General features: G+C 42.9%; 1 protein-coding gene across 8 annotated transcripts in view; it reads right to left on the bottom strand.

Moving 5' to 3' along the window:
- Window positions 1-2,467: 2,467 nt before the first annotated feature.
- LOC115105339 (cullin-5-like) overlaps window positions 2,468-17,456 on the bottom strand; it is a 42,515-nt gene continuing 27,526 nt past the window's right edge. For 7 of the 8 annotated variants that reach the window (XM_065007252.1, XM_065007248.1, XM_065007250.1 and 4 more), the window contains 3 exons: window positions 6,356-6,474; window positions 3,098-3,221; window positions 2,468-2,862 (listed from right to left, as the gene is read on the bottom strand). In XM_065007252.1, coding sequence (XP_064863324.1) covers window positions 2,668-2,862; window positions 3,098-3,221; window positions 6,356-6,474 — 438 coding nt within the window. In that variant the 3' untranslated portion in view covers window positions 2,468-2,667. Of the gene's footprint in view, window positions 2,863-3,097; window positions 3,222-6,355; window positions 6,475-17,456 lie in introns of those variants that run through there. The other variant, XM_065007253.1, reaches the window with a different exon arrangement.

Genomic DNA, 17,456 nt, shown 5'->3' with positions numbered 1-17,456 from the left:
ATAAATGCAATGGATGAGTGTTGGTAAGAAATCACATCACTGAATTGAAAAATTGTTGGCTGCACTCTGCCCCACTCGTGTGGTCAAGATGTGCAACAGATAAGAATACTGTGTAAAAAGATTAACCCCATGGACTGGAATGAACCTATAGCGCAAGGGACCAGGCATGTGTCCCAATTAGCACTACTGTTTTCCGAAGAGTATACTTGTTCTCTTTCCTTCATGGACTTGGAAATGACTGCTATACGGAAACTCTGTCTAGCCCATGCCAACACCAATTAAATGCGTCTACATTTGTGGGGAGTAGTGAATGAGAGCAAACTTCTGGAGGAAAGAGAGATTATAAAGGACGCATCCCGACCATAGGCTTCTTGTCTAGAGTTAGGCTATAAACCATATTGCACACACGGGATTCGAAGTGGGTATTGCAGCAGGCAGTTTTTCAGTTCATAAAGCAAACCCTGAATAATTCGATTAACTGTTTGTAGTTATACATGTGCTGCGTTAAGCAAGTCGAAATGACAGTTTCTTAGTTCCGACTAGCATGCGAACACTGCATTAAAACGTGACGTCGTTCCTGGACTTTCCCGGACCCAGACTAACATTAGTCCTAGATTGTTTAAAAAATATTCTCAATGGAGAATCTTCATTGAAAGTGCACTTTATTCCAGAACTAGGTTTAATCTGGGGTGGGGGAATTGGCTCCACATGAGTTAACAATAACTTTCAAAAATCTTTTCAAAAGGACTCCATTTGACAAATTCCTAAATAAATAAACTTGCAATGAGCATGACACAATTGATTTGATTCGTTCACCCACCAGGCCATACTCAACATCAGCATTCTTTACAAACCAGCTGTAACCCCAACAGAGATTTAGCACCATTTAAAATGACAGCGACGGAATCAGAATTCCCGAAATTTAATGCCGCATAGCAATGGACATATGCTAGAAAATGTAGTTACGTGCACCTTTTTCCTGCTTTGGGAAGTAGCCCAGGGTCGAATGACAACGTTGATTTTGACGGTCATATTTTTTTAATAAGGTGCTGTTTATTTCATCATTTCATTACATTTCTGTACACTCCTTTAGCTCTGTACTGTAGTAGTTACCATCAGAACCATGTATAGAGAAGGTTATATACAGTATTTGGACATTGACATGTTTTGGATCTGTACTCCAGCATTTGAAATGATACAATGACTATGAGGTTAAAGTGCAGGCTATCAGATTTGAGGGTAATTTCATCCATATTGGGTAAACCGCTCAGAAATTACAGCACTTTTTGTACATAGTCACCACATTACAGAAGAACAAAAAGTATTTGGACAAATAATTGTGCCTCTTTCTCAATTATTATTTACGATTCATTCATTATTATCTGCATCCACGTTAAATATAGAAGTGTTTAGAAACATTCACAAAAGAAGTGACTCCAAAATGACAATGCATGGTAAATAATGGCTTTCTATTGGGCACAATATAATCTAAAACACAACCAAAACAAACTGCAATTGCATCCAACAATTTGTAGTCACGGTGTGCTAAAAATATGGGACCAAATACTGTTGACTACTACTTTAAATGTATTTTCTAAATGGTTCACCCGATATGGATGAACATACCCTCAAATTAAAGCAAACAGTCTGCACTTTAAAATCAGTCAAAACAGAAAATGTGTGTCAGTCTCTCTTGTGAACATTTCTGAATTACAATATACACTGTGGAGCCAGTTTCCCCAACCCAGATTAAACCTAGTTCTGGAATAAAGTGCACTTTCAATTAAGATTCTCCATTGAGAATATTTTTTTAAATCTGGGACTAATGTTAGTCTAGGTCCAGGAAAGTCCAGGAACGACGTCACGTTTTAATGCAGTGTTCACATGCTAGTCGGAACTAAGAAACTCTGAAATTTCGACTTGCTGAACGCAGCACATATATAACTAGTTAGTCGAATGATTCAGGGTTTCCTAGTTCCGACTAGCACGTGAATGCAGCAGCATTAATTCTTTGTTCTTCACCACAAACAAAAACATGTCCGACAGCTTGGCTCAGACAGTTGCCAGAGGACACAGCTTGTTCTGTTGAAGAGGTCCGGCGACTAGTGTTGGCCAGGCACAAAACTTGGGACTGTAGATATGGAGGAAAACAGACCTCCTACCGTTCTTCCTTCCATGTCATTAGAGAGACCTAACAACCATCGCCACTCCAATAGTGGTGGGGTGTCTATGGATGGTGGTGCAGTCTGTGTGGTGGTTGGTTGACAGTAAGGCGAACGCCACATTAACAGAGACAAACCTTCACAACCACCATCCACATCCCGTCTACAGACAAGGAAATGCCTCTTAGACAAAACCGATGACTGACACTCGGTGGGTGTGGACTCCTGCTGAGAAGCTCAAACTCATTTCTTTTTTACCCTTTCATTTCCCCACACAAACTCCTCCTTTTATACATTTCTGTAACTCTGTCCTAAATCAAGTCTTTATTTCCCCACATGAATAGATAAACAAATTATCAAAGGTCAACTTGAAAATATTGTTATTGTCCATCAGGGTTGAACCCCCACGATACAAAGATGTTATTTTTCTCTAAGACGGTCAGGCCTGGAAATATTTTATTGTCCATCAGGCCTGAAGAACCACCGTTATACGTCATCACCACCGTTACGCCATGTAGATGAAGGTGTTGAGATCCGTCTCGTCCCGCTTGATGTACTTGTGCTCAATGAGCCATTCCATCTGCTCCTTGATCATCTTCTTTTGAGGTAGGAACATGTTTTTGAGGATCTCGACCAGCTCTGTCTGCAGCTGGGCGTTCGTGATCCGCTTGCGCATCTTCATGATTTGGATGATGGCCTCCTGGAAAGGGAGAGACCAGGAGAAGAAAGAGAGGGTGAATCTCAATTGTACTGTATTCCCTTGATACCTTGCATCCTCCGTCCTTGCCGCTTTCTCAAAATGCATTGTAGGAGAAGAGCCAAGGGGAGAAACCGCAGATCTTCTGCCTCAATGTGCTTTGAGAAAGAGACAAGGATGTGAAATCAAAAAATCTTATTTGCAATGACCTTTAAATGGGGAAGCCCTTATACAGTACCTGTGTTCTCAATATCCTGAGCTGGACGATTCCCTCGTTCTCCTCCTCCCTCATTCGCTCTGTGGTGAGCTGAAGCCGGCCAATTAGGTTAATCTTCCCCCTTTTTTGGACCTTGGAGTTTTTTCTGGACACACACACAACATTTAGAGGTGGTACTAGTGGGTCTTTGTGCCACATACTAAACTCAGCAAAAAAAGAAACGTCCTCTCACTGTCAACTGTTTATTTTCAGCAAACTTAGCATATGTAAATATTTGTATGAACATAAGAAGGTTCAACAACTGAGACAAACTGAACATGTTCCACAGACATGTGACTAACAGAAATGGAATAATGTGTCCCTGAACAAAGGGGGAATCAAAAGTAACAGTCAGTATCTGGTGTGGCCACCAGCTGCATTAAGTACTGCAGTGCATCTCCTCATGGACTGCACCAGATTTGCCAGTTCTTGCTGTGAGACGTTACCCCACTCTTGAAAGGCACCTGCAAGTTCCCGGACATATCAGGGGGGAATGGCCGTAGCCCTCACCCTCCAATCCTACAGGTCCCAGACGTGCTCAATGGGATTGAGATCCGGGCTCTTCACTGGCCATGGCAGAACACTAACATTCCTGCCTTGCAGGAAATCATGTACAGAACGAGCAGTATGGCTGGTGGCATTGTCATGCTGGAGGGTCATGTCAGGATGAGCCTGCAGGAAGGGTACCACATGAGGGAGGAGGATGTCTTCCCTGTAACGCACAGCGTTGAGATTGCCTGCAATGACAACAAGCTCAGTCCGATGATGCTGTGACACCCCCGACCCAGACCATGACTCTCCACCTCGAAGTACAGGCCTCGGTGTAACGCTCATTCCTTCGACTATAAACGCGAATCCGACCATCACCCCATGTGAGACAAAACTGCGACTCGTCAGTGAAGAGCACTTTGTACCTGTCCTTTCTGGTCCAGCGATGGTGGGTTCGTGCCCATAGGCGACGTTGTTGCCAGTGATGTCTGGTGAGGACCTGCCTTACAACAGGCCTACAAGCCCTCAGTCCAGCCTTTCTCAACCTATTGCGGACAGTCTGAGCACTGATGGAGGGATTGTGTGTTCCTGTTGTAACTCAGGCAGTTGTTGTTGCCATCCTGTACCTGTCCCGCAGGTGTGATGTTCGGATGTACCGATCCTGTGCAGGTGTTGTTACACGTGGGTCTGCCACTGCGAGGACGATCAGCTGTCCATCCTGTAGCGCTGTCTTAGGCGTCTCACAGTACGGACATCGCAATTTATTGCCCTGGTCACATCTGCAGTCCTCATGCCTCCTTGAAGCATGCCTAAGGCACGTTCACGCAGATGAGCAGGGACCTTGGGCATCTTTCTTTTGGTGTTTTTCCAAGTCAGTAGAAAGGCCTCTTTAGTGTCCTAAGTTTTCATAACTGTGACCTTAGTTGCCTGCCATCTGTAAGAGTCTTAACGACCGTTTTACAGGTGCATGTTCATTAATTGTTTATGGTTCATTGAACAAGCATGGGAAATAGTGTTTAAACCTTTTACAATGAAGATCTGTGAAGTTATTTGGATTTTTACGAATGAAAAGGGACATTCTTTTTTTGCTGAGTTAGATGATACAGGACAACCTCCAAGTCTAGAAATTCAACCTGTAAGATACAGTGCATTCAGGAAGTATTCACACCCCTTGACTTTTCCACATTGTTGAGTAACGGAATTTCAAAATGATTCAAATTAGATTGTGTGTCACTGGCCTACAGATAAAACCCAATAATGTCAAAGTGGAATTATGTATTTAGAAAAATGTGTTGAGTCGATTAGTATTCATATTGTTATGGCAAGCCTAAACTTCAGGAGTAAAAATGTGCTTAACAGGTCACATAATAAGTTGCATGGACTCACTGTGTGATTTTTCAATGACTACTTCATCTCTGTACCACACACATACAATTATCTGTTAAGTCCCTCAGTTGAGCAGTGAATTTCAAACAGATTCAACCACAAAGATCAGGAAGGTTTTTCAATGCCTCACAAAGGGCACCTATTCGTAGATGGGTAAAAATAAAAAAGCAGACATTGAATATCCCTTTGAGCATGGTGAAGTTATTAATTAGACTTTGGATGGTGTATCAATACACCTAGTCACTAGAATGATACAGGCATCCTTCCTAACTCAGCTGCCAGAGAGGAAGGAACCGCTCAGTGATTTCACCATGACACACACACACACCTGTGCTTTATAAAGGGTGGCATAAGAAACGCTTAAAAGGCCTTATAATTTGTTAGATACTACTGCACTGTTGGAGCTAGGAAAACAAGCGTTCCCCTACACCCGCAATAACATATGCTAAATTAGTGACCAATAAAATTTGATGAGGCCAATGGTGACTAATGAGTGTGATAGAAAACTGAGGATGGATCAACATTGTAGTTAGTGCACAATACTAACCTAAATCAAGAGTGAAAAGGAAGTCTATAGAAAACAAATATTCCAAAACATGCATCCTGTTTCCAATAAGTCACTGAAGTAAAACTGTAAAGAATATTCATATTTTCAAGCATGGTGGTGGCTGTATCATGTTATGGCAGGCTCGTCATCGGCAAGGACTAAGGAGTTTTTTAGGGTTAAAAGAAACGGACTAGAGCTAAGCACAGGCAAAATCCTAGAAGAAAACCTGGTTGTCGGCTTTCCAAAAGACACTCAGACAAACCCTTCAGCAGGACAATAACCTAAACCACAAGGCCAAATCTACACTGGAGTTGCTTACCAAGACAACATTGAATGCCTAGTTACAGTTCGAACTTAAAATCGTCTGGAAAGTCTATGGCAAGTATTGAAAATGGCTGTCTAGCAATGATCAACAACCAAATTGACAGAGCTTGAAGCATTTAGAAAAACAATAATGTGCAAATATTGTACAATAAAGGTGTGCAAATCTCTTAGACCCAAAAAGACTCACAGCTGTAGTCGCTGCCAAAGATGATTCTAACAATTGACTCAGGGGTGTTAATACTTGTGTAAATGAGATCTGTATTTAATTTGCAGTAAATGTACTAACAATTCTAAAAAATATTTTTAATTTAGCAATTATGGGGTATATTTAATCCATTTTGAATTCAGGATGTAACAACAACATGTACAATAAGTCAACGGGTATGAATACTTCCTGAAGGCAATGTAAGTAAAGTTAGCCCAGAGAGCCAACTCTGTGACGGTGGAGAGCCGGGTTGCAAACCCCATCTGGTCACACATTAGGGAACACTTACATTAGTGAAAACTCCTGATTGACATAGAAGAGGGTGCCCTCTGCAAAGTCTTTGGGCGAACCCACCACTGGGTCGTAGGACAACACCTGCCGCTTTAGCTTGGGGAACGCTACCAGGGACTGAAGGAAAAGGAGAGAGGGAGGGAGGGAGGGAGAAGAAAAAAGGAGAAAAAATGAGAGATAGAGAGAAGGAGAGACTAGAGTAAACTTAAATGAGTGGATATTTGTTTTGTAGCTGTGAGGAGCATAGAGATTGAGAGTTAACAGGATCCCACTTTAAATGAAATGCACATTTTAAAGGCTTCATCTATGCTTTAAAAAGGATTCATAAATGTGGCATAACTACCGATTTCAAATGTGACAACCCACTGTCAAATATGACAAACCTGTGCTTTATAAAAGGGTGGAATAAGAACCGATTAAAGGTCTTATAAAATCATATCAAATTGAGGCTTCACAAAGCATTTATAACCCTGCCATGTATCTTGGTAGAGCATTGCAATGCCAGGATAGTGGGATCGATTCCCAGGACCACCCATCCGTAGAAATGTATTCACACATTACTGTAAGTTGCTTTGGATAAGTGTCTACTAAATTGTATATATTATATTACATTACTTTAAAACATTTCTACACTGAACAAAAATAAACATGAAACAAGATTTTACTGAGTTATAGTTCATAAGGAAATCAGTCAATTGAAATAAATTCATTTGGCCCTAATCTATGGATTTCACGTGTCTGTGAATATAGATATGCATCTGTTGCTTACAGATACCTTTTTCTTTTTTAAAGTAGTGGATCAGAAAACCATTCAGTATCTGGTGTGACCCCCATTTGCCTCAAGCAGTGAAACATCTTTGGAGTCGGTCAGGCTGTTGATTGTGGCCTGTGGAATGTTGTCCCACTCCTCTTTAATGACTGTGAGAAGTTACTTGCTATTAGCGGGAACACGCCGTCGTACATGTTGATCCAGAGCATCCCAAACAAACTCAATGGTGACATGTCTGGTGAGCAATGTTCCTTCTAAGCTGCGCGCAGTATCCCCGGGACTGCCGAGCAACTCCCCGGGACTGCCGAGCAACTCCCAGAGACTGCCGAGCAACTCCCAGAGACTGCCGAGCAACTCCCAGAGACTGCCGAGCAACTCCCAGAGACTGCCGAGCAACTCCCAGAGACTGCCGAGCAACTCCCAGAGACTGCCGAGCAACTCCCAGAGACTGCCGAGCAACTCCCAGAGACTGCCGAGCAACTCCCAGAGACTGCCGAGCAACTCCCCGGGACTGCCGAGCAACTCCCCGGGACTGCCGAGCAACTCCCCGGGACTGCCGAGCAACTCCCCGGGACTGCCGAGCAACTCCCCGGGACTGCCGAGCAACTCCCCGGGACTGCCGAGCAACTCCCCGGACTGCCGAGCAACTCCCCGGACTGCCGAGCAACTCCCAGGGACTGCCGAGCAACTCCCAGAGACTGCCGAGCAACTCCCAGAGACTGCCGAGCAACTCCCAGAGACTGCCGAGCAACTCCCAGAGACTGCCGAGCAACTCCCAGAGACTGCCGAGCAACTCCCAGAGACTGCCGAGCAACTCCCAGAGACTGCCGAGCAACTCCCAGAGACTGCCGAGCAACTCCCAGAGACTGCCGAGCAACTCCCCGGGACTGCCGAGCAACTCCCCGGGACTGCCGAGCAACTCCCCGGGACTGCCGAGCAACTCCCCGGGACTGCCGAGCAACTCCCCGAGACTGCCGAGCAACTCCCCGAGACTGCCGAGCAACTCCCCGAGACTGCCGAGCAACTCCCCGAGACTGCCGAGCAACTCCCAGAGACTGCCGAGCAACTCCCAGAGACTGCCGAGCAACTCCCCGAGACTGCCGAGCAACTCCCCGAGACTGCCGAGCAACTCCCCGAGACTGCCGAGCAACTCCCAGTGCACTATAGGCCTACTGCTGGCCAATCAGATGGCTCAGATGACCGTGTCCGCAGTAACATAGCATGCATAAAAGCAAGCTACAGCAAAGATACTGAGATTTCAAAACGCTTAAAACCATGATTAGAGACTGTCAACAAATACAGCAAAGAGATGCTGTTTTTATGAGTTCATGTTTAAGTTCAGCACTGTCATTACTTTGTATTCAACACTATTATAAGACATAAAATCAGTGTATATCCTATTTTCACTCAGCGCTACAACAAGCACTGCAGCAGTAATGAATGTGTATCTATAGGCGAGTGTTATCATTAGTGGCTTGGGTCTTTAGAGGAATTTCTCATTTTATCTGTTCATAGGAACAACATGAATTTGTGCATGAGGCAGAAATAATGCGGTGCGACTTGAGTTGCCCCATCAGCTTGAAGACAGTGTCCCTTTTTAGTCAGTGTCAGTGGAGATAAGGGAGAACGGAGGGATGCTGAGAGGCGGACCCTCAGTCTGCTGCGCTCTCCCTCCGCAGAGACTGACCATCAGATGCAGATACGGTCAGTCCAGTAAAATAAAAAGCAAACTATTTAAAATGTATGCTCACTCAGCTGTGCTTCACAAGTAATATAACAACGGATCTATTACCGGTGTGATCATATAGCCTACCTGAAATGTTGAAATATATTTTTTTTAAGTGTCTCGAACAACAATGTATTAGTAGCAAAGCCAATATGCAGTGATAATGTATTGGGCACATATATTACTGTAGCAATGAGGTTTGTGCAGTAAAACTCGCTATTGTTATTTTACTGCTGCTCTTTAATTATTTGTTACTTTTATATTTAGGCATTTCTCTTAACTGCATTGTTGGTTAGGGGCTTATAAGTAAGCATTTCACTGTAAGGTCTACACCTGTTGTATTCGGCGCATGTGACAAATTTAAAAACAAATAATTGTATTATTATTATTGTTAATGTTGCATAGGCTTTTGTTTTCAAGTCATGTTTAAAACAAAATATGAGGTAGATCAGCTTGTTTCCCTTGCTAACACTAGCTTTCATTTCCATTTACTATAGCAATTGTGATCGAATCAACACAATATTAGCCACTTTCAATGCAACATACCATAACCAAGAACTATGTAAGATATTTTGTTGTAGCCAGAACGCATCAGAGTAGGATTCTATTGCATTGACACGCACTACACAGTCCGTACTCTATACAGACCAGTGCGGCCTAAACAATCAGAGCTGCAGTAGGCCTATAATCCAAATAGACCATTGCCATATATGGATATGTGCCATTTACTTTTAACTGGACTGTGTTTACAACATGAGCGGTTGTGAGTAGAAGCGCTTGTTTTGAGATAAACGCAAGAGCTCCATGTAGCCACGTGTGCACATTTTGTTCATGTCCTTTGCTAGTTATTGAGCTACTAGCCCAATTATAGATACTTTGTAGTCAGCAATAGGTAAGTGATTGCTTCCTACAAGAGCACAAAATATGTACATTTTCTAGAAAAGCAAATCAGGTAGAGCATTTGATTTTGTCTTAAAGGGACATTTTGAGACAAACTTCAATAAGCTAAGTAGCCAATAGGCAGAGGGTAGCATAATTTGTCTGATTCTCTGTAATAAATGGTATGAATAATATTGCATTTTATTTTGTAAAGTGGTTTCTTTGCATCAAACACCACAACATTGTCGGTCACCTCCTTGTCTGAAGGACAAGAAGATTAACCTGTTTATGTCAAGCCCTCCATGTTTTATTTTTCCCCCCAAAAGTCTCACAGAATGTAGGCCTACATTAAACACTACACATTGGCTGCAACTGTAGACTGAATGATAGAACAGCTATTTCCATGTGAAAATGTTACAGGATGCATTTATGGTAGGCCTATAATACACTGCTCAAAAAAATAAAGGGAACACTAAAATAACACATCCTAGATCTGAATGAATGAAATATACTTATTAAATACTTTTTTCTTTACATAGTTGAATGTGCCGACAAGAAAATCACACAAAAATGATCAATGGAAATCAAATTTATCAACCAATGGAGGTCTGGATTTGGAGTCACACTCAAAATTAAAGTGGAAAACCACACTACAGGCTGATCCAACTTTGATGTAATGTCCTTAAAACAAGTCAAAATGAGGCTCAGTAGTGTGTGTGGCCTGTATGACCTCCCTACAACGCCTGGGCATGCTCCTGATGAGGTGGCGGATGGTCTCCCGAGGGATCTCCTCCCAGACCTGGACTAAAGCATCCTCCAACTCCTGGACAGTCTGTGGTGCAACGTGGCGTTGGTGGATGGAGCGAGACATGATGTCCCAGATGTGCTCAATTGGATTCAGGTCTGGGGAACAGGCGGGCCAGTCCATAGCATCAATGCCTTCCTCTTGCAGGAACTGCTGACACTCCAGCCAAATGAGGTCTAGCATTGTCTTGCATTAGGAGGAACCCAGGGCCAACCGCACCAGCATATGGTCTCACAAGGGGTCTGAGGATCTCATCTCGGTACCTAATGGCAGTCAGGCTACCTCTAGCGAGCACATGGAGGGCTGTGCGGCCCCCCAAAGAAATGCCTCCCCACATCATGACTGACCCACCGCCAAACCGGTCATGCTGGAGGATGTTTCAGGCAGCAGAACGTTCTCCACGGCGTCTCCAGACTCTGAGCACGTGACAGTGTGAACCTGCTTTCATCTGTGAAGAGCACAGGGCGCCAGTGGCGAATTTGCCAATCTTGGTGTTCTCTGGCAAATGCCAAACGTCCTGCACGGTGTTGGGCTGTAAGCACAACCCCCACCTGTGGAAGTCGGGCCCTCATACCACCCTCATGGAGTCTGTTTCTGACCGTTTGAGCAGACACATGCACATTTGTGGCCTGATGGAGGTCATTTTGCAGGGCTCTGGCAGTGCTCCTCCTTGCACAAAGGCGGAGGTAGCGGTCCTGCTGCTGGGTTGTTGCCCTCCTACGGCCTCCTCCACGTCTCCTGATGTACTGGCCTGTCTCCTGGTAGCGCCTCCATGCTCTGGACACTACGCTGAGACACAGCAAACCTTCTTGCCACAGCTCGCATTGATGTGCCATCCTGGATGAGCTGCACTACCTGTGCCACTTGTGTGGGTTGTAGACTCCAACTCATGCTACCACTACTGTGAAAGCACCGCCAGCATTCAAAAGTGACCAAAACATCAGCCAGGAAGCATAGGAACTGAGAAGTGGTCTGTGGTCCCCACCTGCAGAACCACTCCTTTATTGGGGGTGTCTTGCTAATTGCCTATAATTTCCACCTGTTGTCTATTCCATTTGCACAACAGCATGTGAAATGTATTGTCAATCAGTGTTGCTTCCTAAGTGGACAGTTTGATTTCACAGAAGTGTGATTGATTTGGAGTTACATTGTGTTGTTTAAGTGTTCCCTTTATTTTTTTGAGCAGTGCATGATCAAACGACCACTGTTAAAACAAACTTATATCAAGTACAGCCTCAGAGTTCATAGCAAACGTGCAATGGAAGTTGCACAGAATTTTCAAATGTTCAAGTTAGCGCTCAGCAGACTTGAAATTTGCTCAGTGACTAAAAGAGGGGGAACATTGCTGCTGAGTATGTATGCAGGTCATGGAAGAACTAGGATATTTTCAGCCGTGCATTATCATGCTTAAACATGAGGTAATGGCGGCGGATGAATGGCACGACAATGGGCCTCAGGATCTCGTCACTATCTTTTTGCATTCAAATTGCCATTGAAAAATTGCAATGGTGTTTGATGTCCAAAGCTTATGCCTTCAAATACCATAACCTTACTGCCACCATGGGGCACTCTGTTCACATCAGCAAACCGCTCGCCCACATTGCCATACACGCAGTCTGGCCGGCCCAGTTGAAACCAGAATGAATCCGTGAAAAACACATTTCTCCAGCTTGCCAGTGGCCATCGAAGGTGGGAATTTGCCAACTTAAGTCGGTTACAACGCCGAACTGCAGTCAGGTCAAGACCCTGGTGAGGACGACGAGCACGCAGATGAGCTTCCCTGAGACGGTTTGTTACAGTTTGTGCAGAAATTCTTAGTTTGTGCAAAACCACAATTTCGTCAGTTGTCCGGGTGGCTGGTCTCAGACCATCCCGCAGGTGAAGAAGCCAGATGTGGAGGTCCTGGGCTGGTGTGGTTACACGTGGTCTGCGGATGCGAGGCCAGTTAGACATACTGCCAAATTCTTGAAAACGTGGGAGGTGGCTTATGGTAGAGAAATGAACATTCAATTATCTGGCAACAGCTCTGGTGGACATTCCTGCAGTCAGCATGTCAATTGCACACTCCCTCAAGTCATCTGTGACATTGTGTTGTGTGACAAAACCACACATTTTAGAGTGGCCTTTTATTGTACCCAGCACGAGGTGCACCCGTGTAATGATCATGCTGTTTAATCAGCTTCTTAATATGCTACAACTGTCAGGTGGATGGATTATCTTGGCAAAGGACTAATGCTCAATAACAGGGATGTAAACAAATTTGTGCACAACATTTTAGATTAGTAAGCTTTTTGTGCGTAGGGAACATTTCTGGAATCTTTTATTTCAGCTCATGAAACCAACCCATTACATGTTGCGTTTATATATTTGTTCAGTATAGGATGGCCTAACCGCTTTGGTGCATAGTCAATATTGGACCTGACCTCAACCTTCACCAAAACACTCTGAAGTGCAGTCATGCACTGCAAAAAACATAGTAGTTAGTTATTTGCCTACTTTGGTTTTCCCCCCACAAACTCAGTTCTCTCTGTTTAGTTTTTCCAAGTTTCGGATTTCCCACATGTACCGGTATTTATTTTTTATTAAACTAAATAATAAAACAATTTGAATTCTATGTTCACAAGAATGCTTAAACCACATCAGGGGATGACTTTTGAAGTCTGGGGAAAATGTTTGGGGTGTAGTTGCCCTTAATTCAGTGAGCATGCCCTCTGTTTGGTTAGCGGGTTTTCTGTAGTGCAGTAAGCCACGTGATGATTATGTATTCCAAATACAGGGATTCGCATTGTGGCAGCCAATGGAATGTGTGAGGTAAAAGGCCAGCAACACGCTGTATTATTCAGAGCCCCGTGAAATTACACCGTATACACATTCTACAGACTGAGTATTACATACAATACATTTACAGCAGCACACAGAATAGTTCTTGCTCTTCACCGGACAGATGTTGCTTTCCGGTTTTGTGATGAAACAAACATATTTGAATGTATTCCTCCACTGTGTGTATATCACGGTGGCGTATGAATGAATGGGTTATAGAGCAAACAATGCAAATATCACAAAATAGGAAGTAAAATAGTATCTAAGCCAATATTTGACTTGTTTCAGCAAAGTAGGCGTACGTCGCAAGTCACTACTTCACAGGAGTGCCATTTGAAGGTAAAGTTTTATTTTTATTAAATTGAGTTTGTCAGAAATGCCTTCTGGAACATGTTAACTTTCATGTGCCTTAAAAACAAACGTGTATGCCATCTGTAAATACGAAAATTGTTAAATTACGAGCCTAGTTGGAAAAAGCCGGCAACCTTCCCACTAACCATAATTGGCTGAGATGATGAGTGGGCTGGACATGTCGAGAGATGAGTTTGGATTGGTCTGCCATGTAGCACGCTTCGGTCTATAATTTGAGCAGGTCAGTATGTGTAGGTAATCCTTTCTAACGCTGCTTTTTTGAAAGATATCACGTAGTAGAACTGCATAAATGTTGCTCTCCACTTTTATTTAACTTGGCAAGTCAGTCTTATTTACAATGACGGCCTACACCGGCCAAACCCGGATGAAGCTGGGCCAATTGTGTGCAGTCCTATGGGACTCCCAATCACGTCCGGTTGTGATACAGCCTGGATTCGAACCAGGGTGTCTGTAGTGACACCTCAAGCGCTGGGATGCAGTGCCTTAGACTGCTGCGCCACTTGGGAGTTTCTGGAGGACCGAGTATTGAAAATCAGTGGAATTAGAGTGTATCAGAGCTGGAGAAAATTCAGGCGTTTGATTGCAAATATGCAGCCAGAGTTGAAAACAGAACACACAGAAGTCTCCAGATTACATCTTCAAACTAAGGGCATCTGTGACAGAGAAGGAGAAGCGTTCATCCATGTATAAGGGTAAGAGAATCTAGCTAGCAAATTTCTTTAGATATTGATCATTTCTAATTTTGTCAGAAAGTCAAGTTAAAGTGTACTGTTAGCTAACATTAGCTGGCTGGCTAACTAACATCACGTGTGTTATCTGTGTAGTAATATTATTCGTATCTCAGAGCTATTTGCATTGCTAGTTATAGCCCAATGTTAGCTACCTGCAGATTCAAGCAGGGTAGTAACGCTATGAGTTGGGATTATGCTTCATTGTTTAGCTAGCTAGGTCTAAACAAGACTCCACTATGCAATGAACTATTTCAATAGAATGCTTATGATGTCACTGCGATAGACGTATATGGTAAATTCGCTCTGGCCATCTCCTCCGATTTCAGAGAACTCTAGTCTTAGTGTGCCAGAGTGCAGAATAATTACGAACTCTCAAAACCCGCTGAATATGGCCGGTGTCAGTAAACGTTCGCAAAAAAAAAAGCAACATTACATTTTTGCCAACAGCACAGTTGCAGTCACCATCGCTTTGGATAACATACAGCCTAATCAGCTCTGCTAGGGTGAGTAAAATGGTCAGACTGGTTCTCTCATTTGTCTGGTAGCTAGCCAATGTTAGCCAGTTAGCTTGGGTGTTTGACTGCTGTTAGGTCAGAACGATCGGATCAACTCTACTCCTCGGCCAGAGCGTCCAGTGTGCACTCTGAACGCTCAGAGCGAAGCGCTCTGAATTGACAAACGGACAGTCTGACAACGCCCAGAGCACACTATGGCACTCCAAATTATATTGAAACACGCGTAGTATAAGCCAGCCTTTAGTGATGAAATATTTGATTATTTAGTACATAGCCTCACATGTGAATTCTTAAAGAGATGGGCAGGGCTAAACATTAAGAGGGTGTGAACGATGTTGAATGGTTGTAGACAAAGAAGAGCTCTCCAGTAGGCATCAAAACATTCAAGGGCCATTTTCTCAAAAACCTGAGGTTAAAAGTTAATCAACTTTCAAAGCTAAATGACTTTCCCATTGTTCCTCAACTGCACTATATAAAATACAATTTTCTAGTTGAGTCTCTACGTTTATCCAATGTATGAAACATCATTTCAAATTTTGCAACATAAGACCGAATCAAGCCGGTCGGTAAACATATGTACTCCATATACAGTGATTCGCACTGGGGGTATTTGTGTGACCTTGGAACATGTTTTAAAACCCAAATTTAATGCAAATGTCACTTAAAGATGAACAAATATGAATCATTGGTAATGTTTAGACAATTATTTTTCATATATCATGAATAAATACAGGTTGACACTTTACTATTACGTGGGGGACATTTATTTTCAAAATTCTTAGAAATTCCGTGACCCAGAATAACTCTTTTAGTGTTGTTGACGAGATGCTGATCATGTGATGATCAGTGCCCACTTGTGGTGCCACTGGACAGCGAAAAACACAAATTATTTATTGTAATTTGTAGTAATTGAGTTAGCTACTGTACAGTATGCAATCTAACTGTCATTATTTTTAAATAAATAGCAGGCTCAGCTAATTAAAAATCCTCCTAGATACAGCCACATCTCCGTCACATTAGATGTTTAAGTGAAAGAGGAAAATAAAAATACAAAATCGTATGGAGTTTCCCCTCTCCCCATTTAGAGTTTGTGTTGCAGCACAGTCTTATCCAGATGGTGTGACAAAGGCATTTCCTAACAGACCTGCCAACTTTGTTTGTAGTTATGTTTAAGGTTGGAACCATCATGCAGTATCTCCAGCAGGCAGAGGCGCAATAATTATTGTCTGACAGCTCAGGGACAAGCTACACTATTCACAGCCCTGTGTAATGTTGAATGTAATTGCATTGCTGTACTTGGAAACTTAATGTATTTGTAGCTTTTTTTTTTTTAAATGTACAAATAGGAAAAGTATGGCTTAAATATGTCTTTAATGTTTATTTGTTTTAGCTGTTAGTGATGTAAACTTAAATGATCACTAAGCCTTTATGTATGTGTTATGAATGACCAAAGGTGCCTCACTTCAAACAAAGTATTGCAGGATACTACATAAAATGTTATGCTGAGTTATGAAGGTTATCATGATCCACAGGTTACTGTAGGTATTTAAATGGGTTAATGGACCTGCAAAGCTTGTGTTTGTGTCAGAACCAAAATGTTTGAGTAATCTGACCTGAGACTAACTACTGCACCAGGTATTCCTCTTCTGTTCCCATGCTGGAGACGGGGCTTGATGACAAACTGATACGAATTGTAGCAACATTTTGCGGCTGATCTTTCAGCGAGGGAGTGGGTGAATGTGTCAAAGACATGGCTGGGCACAATACCGCACGGTATGGCTCGTTTAGGTTGTGTGCACGTGTGTGTACTGAGGAACATCTAACTTAGTTCCAGAAGAAAGACAGTTCTTCAGGTTGTGGGCTTTCATCACGGTAAGTGTTTCTTGGTGTAATGTCGTCCCCAGGCTATTGCACACAGCACATAAGCCTGGGATATCAACCAAGTTAGTCACTCGCACTAAGGCTTGGGTAAAGTATGTCATTTTTTGACTGTGTTGTGACAGTGACAAAATTATGGCTAAACCCTCCACATTTCTGTAATTTGTATTTTAAACCTAACCAATAATGAAGACCCAAGTTTGATGTGTTGGTCCACCAGACCTCTGCACTTTAGAGCGTATGCCATCAATCAGCACAATATGCCCCCTCTTTATAAAGCACATTTAGATCATATCTGACATATTGGGTTATGTCACATGGGTGATTATGTGAGTTATGCCACATTTATGAATACAGTTATAGGTTTGTAACACATATAGTGCTTATGAAGACTTCATAAGCTGAACGTCAATTAAAGCGGAACCGATAAGGTCAAACCATCACAGCTAGACGTCAATCAAAAAACATTTTAGAAAGTACTAATGGTTATGGTCACATGGAAACTGCAGGGAGGTTTCAGTTTGTAGCATATCAAATCAATAAAAAACAGGTTTTCCTGAAATCCCGGATGGAAGACACCCGGAATAGAGCAAGGATATGCCAC

The sequence above is a fragment of the Oncorhynchus nerka genome, linkage group LG22 (assembly GCF_034236695.1).
Source record: "Oncorhynchus nerka isolate Pitt River linkage group LG22, Oner_Uvic_2.0, whole genome shotgun sequence".
NCBI classification, from domain to species: Eukaryota; Metazoa; Chordata; class Actinopteri; order Salmoniformes; family Salmonidae; genus Oncorhynchus; species Oncorhynchus nerka.
The sequence above is the reverse complement of the archived record's forward strand: the minus strand, read 5'-3'. Positions and strand labels throughout refer to the sequence as shown.